The sequence below is a fragment of the Suncus etruscus genome, chromosome 8 (assembly GCF_024139225.1).
Source record: "Suncus etruscus isolate mSunEtr1 chromosome 8, mSunEtr1.pri.cur, whole genome shotgun sequence".
NCBI lineage: Eukaryota > Metazoa > Chordata > Mammalia > Eulipotyphla > Soricidae > Suncus > Suncus etruscus.
The window spans coordinates 20,542,211-20,555,269 of NC_064855.1; the positions used below are offsets into that span (position 1 = coordinate 20,542,211).

The 13,059-nt window shown below is 42.8% G+C and overlaps 1 protein-coding gene across 1 annotated transcript; it reads left to right on the top strand.

Moving 5' to 3' along the window:
- The first annotated feature begins 248 nt into the window (after positions 1-248).
- Positions 249-10,073, top strand: PLET1 (placenta expressed transcript 1). The gene is made up of 4 exons (XM_049778414.1): positions 249-432; positions 5,369-5,570; positions 8,074-8,129; positions 9,874-10,073. Exons 1-4 carry the CDS (start codon positions 249-251, stop codon positions 10,071-10,073), a joined length of 642 nt encoding a protein of 213 aa, XP_049634371.1.
- The last annotated feature ends 2,986 nt before the right edge of the window (positions 10,074-13,059 follow it).

Here is a 13,059-nt window from a genome sequence, read left to right on the forward strand (position 1 = left end):
ATACAAAAATTAAATCAGGATAAGCATATTACCCTTCTTGAGTAAAACTGGAATTGATAAAAAATCATAGTGCCAGGTAGAGGAACATTTGTTCCAGGTTATACCTTCAAAATGCAGAAACCAGTTCATTTTGGGAGGGGTGAGATTTGCATAGATGACTTCACCCTGCCCTCCAGCCACACAGCATATAAGCAGATGATCTGTCAGTCTAACCCACTCCCAGTCCCTGCTGTCTCCAGACCAAGACCATGGCAGTCCTCTACTTCACACTGAAGCCATGGGGGCTATTTCTGTGCCTGGGGCTGCTGCTTCCTTCTGCCTGCATGGCAGAGTACAATGGCAGTTGCTCAGTCTTCAAGGAGATCCTGTCCTCACCTGGCCCAAACATCCAGGTCGAGCCTAATGCCTACACAAGCAACAACACCTACAAAGGTAAGCAGAAGCCTTCGGAGGGGAAGCAATCAGAATTTCAGAACACACCCTCCCAGAGATCCTGCTCTTAAAGACAGGAAAAGTGTGAGTGAACCAATGGAAGTAATGAAGAATAAGAATATGTGAAGTGTTGTTGGGTAGAACTTTCTGTGCAAACATGTGTCATAGTATTCGCTTTGCCCCAATACTCAGGCTAAACAAACCCCTATAAGATCATGCCCATAATCTATAAGATCTAGAACCTAGAAGATTCTAGAGCTCACATAAAATGGGCATTTTTACTATGTCCTGGGATAATCACTCTGCTGCAGTTCGTTGTCTTTTTGCATCTAATTGATCAAACAAAACGCCACTGAGGGTGGCAAAATCCTGAACCAAACCAGGAGGCACAGTTTGCATTTAGTCCTCAGGACAATGATCTGGTAAGCCAGACAAGGGAAGGACAGTGGCCCTCCTATGTGCACTGTCTGAAGCTGGGAGATATTGAATGGTTCACTTGAGGTTGCTTGAGCACTAAGTGGTAGAAAGTACTCTTGGGTCTTGGTCTTTCTAGTCCTAATACAAAGACACTTTTCTCAGAGGCATTGAGAAATGTTTTCTAAAGATCCCTTTGGGGATCAGCCAATCCAACAAGTTAAGGCAAGGGCTTTTTAATTATTTTGATAACAACAATTACAGTGGTGACTCACATAGATGAATGCTTTCAGCCTTCCTACTATCAGGTAGATACCATTGTCATTCCACTTTGTAGATAATAGGAGTAATTCGAGGGGTCACAAGGTTGACTCGTTCATGTCACAGAGTCATCAGAAAGTTGACACTGAACCCTTGAGCTGCAGAGACCCTGCCCTTTTCACCACTCCTACTATGACAGTTATGAGATATATGTGTGTTAATTATATTGCTTGCTACTGTTCTGAGGATGAATGCTCTCAGTGTTTCCATTTTACTGTTGAGAAATGAGGCCTGGGGAAAGTTTTATCCAAAGCCACTGGTGGAGTGACAAGGCTAAGAGCTGAACAAAATAACCCCCCCCCCATGTATCTAGCTTTATTCTGCCAGACTGACAGTGTCAGAGTCCTTGTTGTCCCACTTGTTCAGAATCACTTTGCAGAGATATCCAGAATGACACCACACCCAAGATCTCCAGCTCTCGGGCATTGGCAGGATACTCTGCTCTCATGTAGTCCTCCCAACTGGTTTTATTTTACAACCCTCCTGCCCCATCACACCATGGTGGAAGCTCACTAAATCAATGCCTCCTTTTGTGTTCACTTCCCAGAATAGACTATAAATCAGGATGACCAAGAGAGTAATGTATGACCTTCTTTGGTTTGGGGGGCCACACCCATTTGATGCTCAAGGGTTACTCCTGGCTAAGCGCTCAGAAATTGCCCCTGGCTTGGGGGGACCATATGGGATGCCGGGGGATCGAACCGTGGTTCTTCCTTGGCTAGCGCTTGCAAGGCAGACACCTTACCTCTAGTGCCACCTCACCGCCCCCATGTATGATCTTCTTTATGAAGAAGGTAGGTGGGAGTAAGGGATGGTTCGGGGGCCTCTACTGAAGAAATCACAGACCTTTGATTTCAGGACCAAACTCAGGAGAGGAAGAAGGAGGCTGTTGAAATGAAAGAGAGGAACTGTGGAACTTGGGGAACTGGGGTGTAAGCTGGGAGCCTTCTAAAAACAAGATGATAGGGTGAGTCTCTAAGACAACTAGAAGAGGAACATGCTAGATGACAGGGAATTGTGGCAGAAACTGAGATTTTAGGAGAAGGGAAGGAAAAAAAGGAAGAAGGACCTTGGGTGCCCACACAGTGCCAGGCCTGTGCCCACACAGGTCCCAACTGCCTCTCAGAACAGAAACATCAGAGACTCTGTGGCAAGTTGGCAGGAGTGATTTCCCTGAGATCCAAATCCTACACCCATAAAGCCTCTGATTACACAAGAGGTTTGGTCCTCCCTAGTTACTGTCACAAAAAGACTCTGTTAGGACTTGGAATTTCGGGGGAGACAGTAAATGACCACACAAACCAATGTTTTCTCATTTTGCCTTTGGCCTTCTGTTTGTCTAAAGTTTGAGGTCTTGTGACAACCTTGGGCAGTTTTGTGTAAATGATTTGAAAGGTCCTAAGACACAACTGTTGATTGAGCAGTAGCTCCATAGATTCTCCATATCTGTCTTAGTCTTATTTAAAAGACCCCAGAATATATTTGCTTAATACCCAAACTATGATGAGCAAGCTTTTTTTTGTTTGTTTGTTTGTTTGTTTTGGGCCACACTTGTTTGACACTCAGGAGTTACTCCTGGCTATGCGCTCAGAAATCGCCCCTGGCTTGGGGAGACCATATGGGATGCCAGGGGATCAAACCAAGGTCCGTCCTAGATTAGCACTTCCAAGGCAGATGGCTTACCTCTAGCGCCACCTCTCTGGCCCCCCTCACTATTCTTTTTGATCTGTGAGGACCCATATCCAGTGGTTGTCAAGGCCTATTCTGGCTCTGTACTCAGGAGTGACCCCTGACTTGGAAGACATGGGGGAGTGTATGTGGTACTGGGGATTTACATGAGAATCAGCCACTTGCACTATCACTGTATCCTATATCCTTCCACCCCCTGACTCCATTGTTAACTTCTGTGGGCAAGAGGGATACAACCAGCCTGCCATTTTTCCTGAAATGTGGCATGTTACAACACTGCATGCACCGTGTTTAATCAGTAAGTAATTATTTCATGCCTGCCACAGACCCAGCACAGGGCTCGCTAGATACTGGTATAGATACAACCAAAGTAGATATACAGTACAAACTGGAAAATAATTGAGTACATACACACACACACACACACACACACACACACACACACACACACACATCCCAAGAAGGGATGGGCGGTGTGATAAGAAAGGATGGGAGGATTTCAGATAAGCAGGAGCAGAAACCAGAGGCAGGTGTGAGACAATCCCCGGAAAATGTGGTTTTCCTTGAGTGGGAGGAAAAGTAGCACAGGGAGGGTAGGATCTGAGGATCACAAAAGCCATGTTCTAGGTGCTATCACTAGAGGACAGAGGCTGTGATATATAGGCATAAACAACTTCAGTATCTAGAAAGGACACTTTGGAGGTTGGAGAGTGGCATGACCCAGCCATAGTATTGTGTGGGGTATTCCAATCTGGCACATCCTGGAGGGAGGAGAAGATAAGGAAAGCAGAAGAAAGGACAGAGGCATGAACATGCCCACGGGAGCAGAGACAGGCTTGCTGAATGCCTGGTTGACGCCAACTCGCATCACCCAACACTAGCCACAGAATCAACACTCCAATAACTAGGGCAAACATCTGGTTCTCGTCGAGCAAGTTCAAGTGTGTGAGTGTGTGGATCTGGCTGAGCCCACCATTAATTATCAGAAATAAACAGATAAATGGATTTTGTTAGAAATAATGAGATTCAGCAATATGTCCAACACCAACCATATATAAGTATTTACATTCTTCTTTGTTTCCTCCCAAAGATCTCCCAAAGTAAATTCTGATATCCAGAAACTGGGTAAATTAGTCTCCCTAGTTCCAGAACCAGGACCTCATTCAATGTAGATGTTTCACCAGTATTTGTGGGGTGAATGATGGGAAGTTTAGTCACAGTGGTGACATGTTGGAACACAGAACCGATTAACTAATCTAATTTTCATAGTGTCTGATAATATTGTACTAAGGTAACTTTTTTTTCTCTTGTGTAAGAAACATGTGTGAAGAAATTTTGCATGGCTGAGCAGTCCTTGGATGATGACGATTAGCAATGAATAGGGAAGAAGTCATTCAGAAGGGAATGTTGGGCCCAGAGAGATAGCACAGCGGTGTTTGCCTTGCAAGCAGCTGATCCAGGACCAAAGGTGGTTGGTTCGAATCCCAGTGTCCCATATGGTCCCCCGTGCCTGCCAGGAGCTATTTCTGAGCAGACAGCCAGGAGTAACCCCTGAACACCGCCGGGTGTGGCCCAAAAACAAAAACAAAAAAAAAAACAAACAAACAAAAAAAAAAAACAGAAGGGAATTTTGAGGAGAGAAAATTGATAAGCTAGAATATTTTTTGGAAACTCCCTAATATCTCTCAGAATGCTGAGATTCACACATATTTGGACAGGAGTGGAGGGGAATGTCCCTGTTGGTGCATGAGTGTAGGTTAGAGAGGAAGCCTCGTTCAGAAAATGCAGAAAGGTTTAAGGGGTGATGTAAATAGTATCTGGGTTAGGGCCTCTGAACTTGAAGGAACCCTGCGACATCCTCAACAACAGAGAGTAAAAACATCTGTATTTCTGGGACCAAGGAACGTCCTCTGCATTGACTTGACAATATTCCCTTAGTTCACAAAAGACAGGGGTCTACTTGACCCTCTCATCTGCATCATATCCTTTCTTACACACTCTATTCTCCTGAAAGAAGGAAGAGCAGGCCCATCTTCCTCATCTGGTAGATGGGAATCAAACTCTAAAGGTAAAGGGCCAGAAGGCTCTCACCTCTACTCTGGTCTACCTTTTACTGTAGAACATTTGGAACACATAAAAGGCAAGAAAATAAAAGTGATCTGTAATCCCAGGTACTAAGAATTCACTACAGCTATGTATTTCTTCGACAGAGAGAGAACTCAGCAGGAGGCCCCAGCCACTGCAGGGTTCCCAAGCCTGGTACAACTCCTGAGCTAGCTGTGCCCTAACAACTAAAATCCAAAGGAAAAATAAAAATCACCATAATTCATATTTTGATATAGTCCCTTCCAGATTTATCTCAATTTTCTTTACAAAAGCAAGTCCAAAATTAAATGTATGTACTACTTGTATCCTTTTATATTCTTTTTCAAACTTAATTTTGATTTAATGATTTTTATTCCTTGGTCTTTCTGTACAGATGGCTAATTATTTCCTTATTCTTTCCTCCTAGTATCGCTTCTTGTGAATAAAAATATCAACTTTGTGCTCCTAAAAGCAATGGACAAGAATAACCACCCAGTGGGCATGTGGCAAAATGCAGATAAGCTTTGCAACGATGGCGCCCTGTATCAAGTGGATACCTCACATGAAGTGCCCTTCTGGGCCTTCTGGGCTTCTCCTCCCTCCACAAATGTAACTCCAGTCAAGCTACAGTAAGAACCTACCGATCTATCATTTGTATTGGGTTTTTACAATTTCATATTCCATTCATGTTTTTTTTTATTTTGGAGGACTTGAAATATAATCCAGATATGATGTACATAATTCGATAACTATATTAAGGAATGCAGCTTTATATGTGTCACCATTCTTTATTCTTCTGTTTACTGATAGAACATGAATACACATATGTCATATGCTCAGCATAAGAAACTGGTATCAAAAAAAAACCAAAAACAAAAACAAAGTGGGGCTAGAGAGAGCACTAAAGGCACTTGCTTTATATGTAGCTGACACTGATCGATCCCAGATACCAGGCTCAATTCTGTTTTCAACACAAGCAAATGGAAACTTACAGTCAAGAGTGAAGGAGGGGTGTATCAATAGGTGTCAATAGCTAGAAAATTACGAAGCAAAAATATCACAGGAACAAGGGCAATGGCTAAGCTGATCAAATATATTACAGATGGTGGTGGGGAATGAGGAACTAACTCATAGTAAGGGTGATCAGATATCTAGGGAAGACATTTCTTGCTAAACTTACTAAGCAGGATTCTTTGTAAAACTGGCTTTTAAAAGGAAATGCACTTGGCCTGACCACCTGGGTACATCCATTACAAACAAGGATAAAGTCTCCAGAGATAGGGGTGGCAATGAGCCTGGCCAGCATCCTGCCCACTGGGTCTAATGAAGATCGAGCTGACTTTGGAGAAGACAGTAGCATAGCAGAATCCAAAGAAAGCAGCCTCAGTCCAGCCTCTCAAAGACACTGGGCTCTCAGAAACAAGCTAGAACTATGAGGCCATTTTATGAGGCTACTCCCATTTCACCTCATGAATGCTTCCATGACCTAGTCACAATAGGTAGCAATGACTTTTTGTCCGAGAAAAAGCTATTCCTCTTGACAGTGCACAGGGTGAGATCTAGACCTCCTCACACCCAATTGTAATGTCCTGGCTGTTCTCCTAATTTACACACACATAAACACACACACACACACACACACACACACGCAGCAAAATGGGGAGGAGGGAGAGTAGCACACCAAAAAGGTGACAGAAAAGCAACAAGAGATCCCAGCTCATGGGATTCTGTGTTGGGGTTGGGACACAACGTCTTTCCAGAAATAATGGAGGTCAGCATCACTGACTTCAGGAAGCACCCTTATGGAGTGAATTTAGTCAGAAGGAAAAGACAGATCTAGAGTGATATGAGGGTTAAAAAAAAAATCATCATTAGATAACAACAAACAGCCCAAGGCAACAGCACCTGAGAACAGGTCTACAGAACCAACCTAAACATGAGGATGAAGGAGGGAACACTGGTGGAAGGAGCGATGTTGGGACATTGTGTGCATGAAACTCCATAATTGACAGTATTGTAAATCATGCTGCCTAATATTTAAAAAAAATTATTTAAAAAAGCATCTCCTACACTCCCAGATAGAGAATTTATGTATCTGGATAGAGGTCCATGGTATCAACCCTCAGGACCTTCACCTCATCAAAGCTGGTCTCATACCCATGCTCCATTATTCAACTGGCTAATTGATGTTCCTTTCATATCTATCTCTCCTTCATCAAAGCACAGCCCTTATGATACTGAATAATATCTGACCCCTAGAACTAGGAAAGAATAAATTGTCGTTGCTTTTAAGATAAGTAAATGAAATAAGTGATCTCTCTGAAGAAACTGTGAATGCAATGAGAGTCAGGTCCACACCTGTTCACTATGATCCCCCTGCCCCACACAAAGAAGTGATCAGTAGGTCATGCTCTCTCATTAACTGCAAATGTCTTAATGGGAGACTAACATGACAGTATACCAATGGATAGACAAGCAAAATAAGCTGTAGAGGTCAGTTAATGCTAGTTTTCAGGAGTGTTGACATCAGCTCAAGGAGCCAACTGGGCAAGAGGGAGAGAGGCACCTAGCAAGCCAATGCAATAGAGGGTAAGGTTCTCTGCCTGGGTTCACAACACAGAAAAACAAGTTCAGCCAGGTTACTGCTGAATCTGTGGGTCACTGTGAATGACACAGATAGTACAGACAGAACTGTAAACTTCCAGCAAAAGGCTGGAAACATACCAGTGTTTAAGAAGTTTGTGACAGTGAACTTGGTTAAGCTTGGGGGTAAATGTGATAGTGTCTGCAACAAAACTGTGTACTATTTTTGTCAATAAACATATTTCACAGGGATTAAGGTGCTTGCCTGGCATACAGTTCTGTATGATTCAGTTCTCATCACCCTTTCTAATCTCTGAGGACAACCAGGAGTGGTTCCTAAAAATGAAGCCATAATAAGTCCTGAACACTGCTATTTGTGGGAAAAAGTATATAGAGCAAACCTGCATTTAACAATGTGCTAGTTATAAAAGAGTTAGCAAGGAAGAAATGAAGTTAACAGGTCTGAGAGGGCAGAATGCTGAACTTGTGAAATCCTAGAGCTGATGTCCTCAACATTCACTATTCTTTGCACTGATTTGCCCTCCACAGAGTCTTCACTGTCTATTCAAACAGACAAGCTGCAGTTTCTTCTCTGGAACTAAAAGGTACGTACCTCTGCAACTGTGTGCATGACTGCCAATAGAAATTATATTATCAATCAGCCTGGGAAATTATATTGTGGATGCCCTAAAAAAAGTGGTCTTCTAGTCCTACCTGATCTTAATATCATTTGAGTCTTCCTGGAGACCAGGCAATTTCCAGGACTGGGGTTCTCAGATTACCTGCAACTCCAGGCTCTGCTTCAAAAGGAGCAGAATCTACTCACTATGATTCCCTAGACAGGAACTATAAGGAATACTTCTTTCTCACTTTCACAAAAAATTTCCATTCACCCAAAGCCTTGGGAGTTAAACCAAAGGCTTGGGGTAGGGAGAGATTTACACAAAGGACTGAGAGCACAGACAAGAAACCACTTGCCTGTATGCTCAGTGTGGCCTCTGTCTACTATCATAAACTGCAGCGATGTCCACTTCAAAGATTCTCATGGTCCAGCCCATGCTGGGAGTCCTACTCAACCCCTTCCTTTTCTGTTGCTTTTCTTCTTGGGAACTAAAAAAAATTTAAGAAACTGAGGTTCAGAAGGGACAGATAGCAGATCTAAGCCTTTGGAGGGTTTCCACAGCCCTTCTTTCCACTTTTCTTAGACTTATAATAAAACTATAGAGATATGATTTTAAAAAATTAAGCAATTAACCAAAAAATAAGAAATATTAATCTTCCTCAATGTTCAGGGAGTCAGTCCTCTTGGGGTACCCTGAACACTGGAACACCTGTAGATTTTCCTGACAACAATGCACTGCAAATGTGGCCAAAGGGATAAAGTCATTATGCCTAGCAAATACATATATACACATATAGATATGAGCACTAATAGCACCAGGTGGTTTCTCCTCCATAAAAACACTAGGTTATTTTCATCCTCAAGATATTTCTGTGAACAATTATCGAAATTCTAATTAAAAAAGTGTTTGAAATTAAGACTCCTTAGCTTCATGCTAATAAAGTTACAAAAGATAATAGAAAATGTGCCATGAATGTGGCTCAGCACGCAGATTACCTACCTTGTACATATGAGAACCTAGGTTCAACCCCTTACCTCAAAACAAAGATAAAATGGTTGTGTTCAGACTTTCTGCGTGGGATGTAGAGAAAAGTACCCTGGGGAGGTGCTAAAAAGCTAAGAAAGTCACTGAACTGGAGGGCAACCCCAGGCAGAGTGAAGAATGCAAAGATACCAATCACTGGGCAAATCCCAACTAATTCTCCCTTGCTACCTTTTCTGTAATCCACACAGACCTTTAAAAGTGTCAATAGCAAGGTATAGATTTTCCAGAAGAAATAGGAAAGGTTGGAAGGGAAGATGAAGAGAGGAAAAGAGAATGGTGGGACAAGAGAAAAGAGGAGAGAGATTACATGCAACTACTGAAACATACTAAAACTGAATCATATCTGCACTTATTGGTCTAATAAAATATTAAGGATATTAATATATGTGAGGGTACCCAACTAAAAACAAACTCTATTTGTAAAAAAAGATATGCCTTTCCCTAGAGGATTGCATAGACCTTTTAAGAATATGTGGTAATATTTTTCTTCCTTGACATTTTACCTTCCCACTATGACCTCCTCTACCCAGCCCCAGTTTTCCTCATCTATAAAACTTAGCCCTTGGGAAATATTTGAGTTTTGCTTATTAACTTAAGCTCCCCCAAACATAAGCCCCCTGTCTGTCTCAAGTACTCATCTACCAGCCACCAGAGGTTCTGATGTCACTGTTTTGTTCCCCAGATAAAACCTCAACAGCCTCACCATCCAAGACCTCTACAAGCAGATCACCCCCCACCCCAGCCCCAACCTCAGTCACAATCCGAACCCCATCTATAGCTCTGACCACCAGCATCAGCTCAGCCAGCACAGCCTTCCTCAGTCCCATTACTGGTGCCATTCAAATCCTGCTCATCTTTCTGACCGGCAAACTCCTCTTCTAGAAAGAAGCTTGAAGAGCAATGGATCCTGCCCCTCTTCCTAGTGTCTTCCTACATTCATCCAGTTTTAAGTCAGCACTCTGCACTGTGCTAAAAAGGCTTTGTTTTCCAGTGTACAATTCTAAGGTTACTACATCCAACCACATGGACACCCCAGGACTGCTCTAAAAGGGTAGTCTGTCCACTCACTAGTGGACTTGGAGCACATGGAGGTTCAACTGGATCTGTAAGGACACAGTGTAGGTCTTTTGTAATCATTAAACCTGGCCTGGTGTAGCCTGGAACTCTGACTCAGGTTGACTGTAGATTCACGGCCAATCTAAACTTCCAGTGATCGCCAAATGATTCCTTTGACACCCTGAGACTTGCTGTGGGAAGAACCTTCCTACACTTTTCAGATAACCTCAAATTTCTGACCAAACCCACTCGCGCTACACAAAGCTTCCTGGAATCATGTGACTCAAAAAAAAAAAAAAAAGAAGAAGAGAGGAATCACTATTCTGATCCTGCTGGCCACACCAGTAGCAAGAAACCAGCCTGCAGCCAACAAAGGAAAATTACGGTTCAAAGGCATCATTCTCTGTTTGCCAAAGAAACTCTATTTCAAAAAAGAATAATGGTTAAATTCAAATACGAATCTTTGAGTGATTGCTTTAACTTATAATGCTTAGTATGTTATCTATTTTGTTCACATTAAAAATGAATAGAATGGTAAAACTGTGTTTAAGTTTGCAATGATAGATCTAAGAGTTAACAAGTTCCTCATTTTAATTTTTGTTTGTTTTTTGTTTTTGGGTCACACTCCTGGCTCTGCACTCAGAAGTCACTCCTGGCTTGGGAGACCATATGGGACACTGGGATTCGAACCGGGGTTCATCATGTATTGGTCACATGCAAGGCAAAGGCCTTACTGCTGTGCTATGGCTTTGGCCCCATTTTAATTTTCTTAAGTGCAAATTTTCTGTGCTTCCATTGGTAATTTTCACTAAGAGAAATGGGTAAAGTATGATATTCATGGAGTCAAGGAGACAGCACAGGGGTCAGGAGCATATTATTTGTATGTGTGGGTACCTTGTCAGGACTTCATTTTCCCCAAGTCATTCTGGATATAGTCAAGAGATTCCAAGCACCACCACCAAGTGTGGCCCTGATGGCCCCAGGAATGGAAGTATGCAATAATTTTGCATCTTTGGATCTAAGAATTGAACTATTCAGATCCATGGGTGGAGTATTGCCTGAATTGGCCACAAATTCCCACTAAGTACAGCATAGGAGGCCTCTCGTGGCAGTCATAACACAATGTAAAAAGCAGAAAGTGGTATTTCCAGCAATACACTTCTAAGAGCTCTCTGTCCCAGGGATTTTCTTAAATGCCAGCATTCGGTAGCCTTTTTTCCAAAATTAAGCAGTGCTTAATAACTCTAAGGTCTTTATTAGATTCTTTATTAGAATTCTTGGGGCTTCATATATCTGTCAAACAATGTCCGGCTGCCACTATTAGCATCTTCCAAGCACCATGCTAAGCACTACACAAGCTTCAGCTCATTTAGTCTTCATAAGACATTCAGGCAGAAAATTTGTTCAGTCACTCAGAATTAGAAATGCTAAGTTTTGAAGAAGGGTCTCTATCATCTCAGCACCTGTCCCTTAACAGGAACAACATAAGGACTCCATAGTGTCCCCTGAAATACCTGAGGGGGGGAGAAGTGCTTCATTGAACAATTTCTTGCTGCCACAGCAAGCAGAATATGATTCCAGTCGCCTCCCTCAGCCCCTGCTTTTCTGTTGCCATCTTCCATTATCTACAATGGGTCCTAAGCTACAGTCCAAGAAAGTTTTTTCTTCACTAACTTGGTCCCAAGTTCAGGTTCAGTGTGAATGGTAAGAACAATATTGGATTCCTGGCAAATATAGGCTTTGAAACTGGAAAACATTTCAACTTACATCTGGGAATCTGAACTCTCAACAGAAACTCACTGTAAAGGAGAAATGAACAGGTTGTTTTTCCTTATCTGCCTCTGTGTTTTCAGGTCAGATAAAGGGTTGGAGTTGGTTCAAGAAGTTCTTGTTCCTCTTCCAGGTATCAGGTTTGAGTTTGTCACACCCAGACCTGGTTTCTTGGCTTGAGTCAAGGATGGTAAGCAAGTGTCCCTTATGCTATATCTAACTGAAAGCTGCCACTAAGCGTCTAAGATAACACTACTGAGTAGTATGAAGCAAAACCCAGTTTCAGAAATCATCACATATCCAACCTATAGCAGTGTCCGTGGGCTCAGGATAAAGGAATGGAAGTAACACACACACACACACACACACACACACACACACACACACACACACACATATATATGTAAAATGTGAAGTTAGATGATTTGGGTTAAATTCCATGTGATTCTACCTTTTATTAGTTGTGGGATCTATCACCTGATTTCTATGTCCCTCAATTGCATCTGTAAAAAAAAGGAAGAAAAATAGCATCTACCTGCTTTAACCAGGCCTAGGAAGGGGTGCGGGACATGGGTCACCCCAACACCCCTCTACCTCCTTCCTCCGGTACTCCAGGGCTTTGCCTGGCCACATGGGACCGAGGTGGGTCCCTTGGAGGAGTTTATTGGTTTTCCTAGGCTCTCCTCATTTCCCTCCCGGCTCCAAAGGGAGGGTCTAGGGCGGGGGCTTCGACCTTGCGGCCTTCTGCCTCGGGAAGGATCTCTTTCCTTCCTGGGAGCCGAGCCGGGAGGTCCTGCCAGCATGGCGTTTGGCAGCCCTACGCCATGCCAAAGGCTGCTTTAACCAGGCCTAGGAAGGGGTGCGGGACATGGGTCACAATAGGTTATGGCATTAGGACTTATCAGGGAAGTTTCCTTATTAATCTTGTCCATTGTGAAATGGAACATTATAAAAAATATATGGGTATCATTGTGTTTCATCTGCTTGGCATTATCTGAACGCTGTCCAGGCGCTCGTTTTATTCCTTTACTCCCTCACTCCC

Coding starts and splice junctions, on each gene's coding strand:
- PLET1 (XM_049778414.1), top strand. CDS start 249: ATGGCAGTCCTCTACTTCACACTGAAGCCATGGGGGCTATTTCTGTGC. Junction 5,571..8,073: donor GTAACTCCAGTCAAGCTACA/GTAAGAACCTAC, acceptor TGCCCTCCACAG/AGTCTTCACTGTCTATTCAA. Junction 8,130..9,873: donor TTCTTCTCTGGAACTAAAAG/GTACGTACCTCT, acceptor TTTGTTCCCCAG/ATAAAACCTCAACAGCCTCA.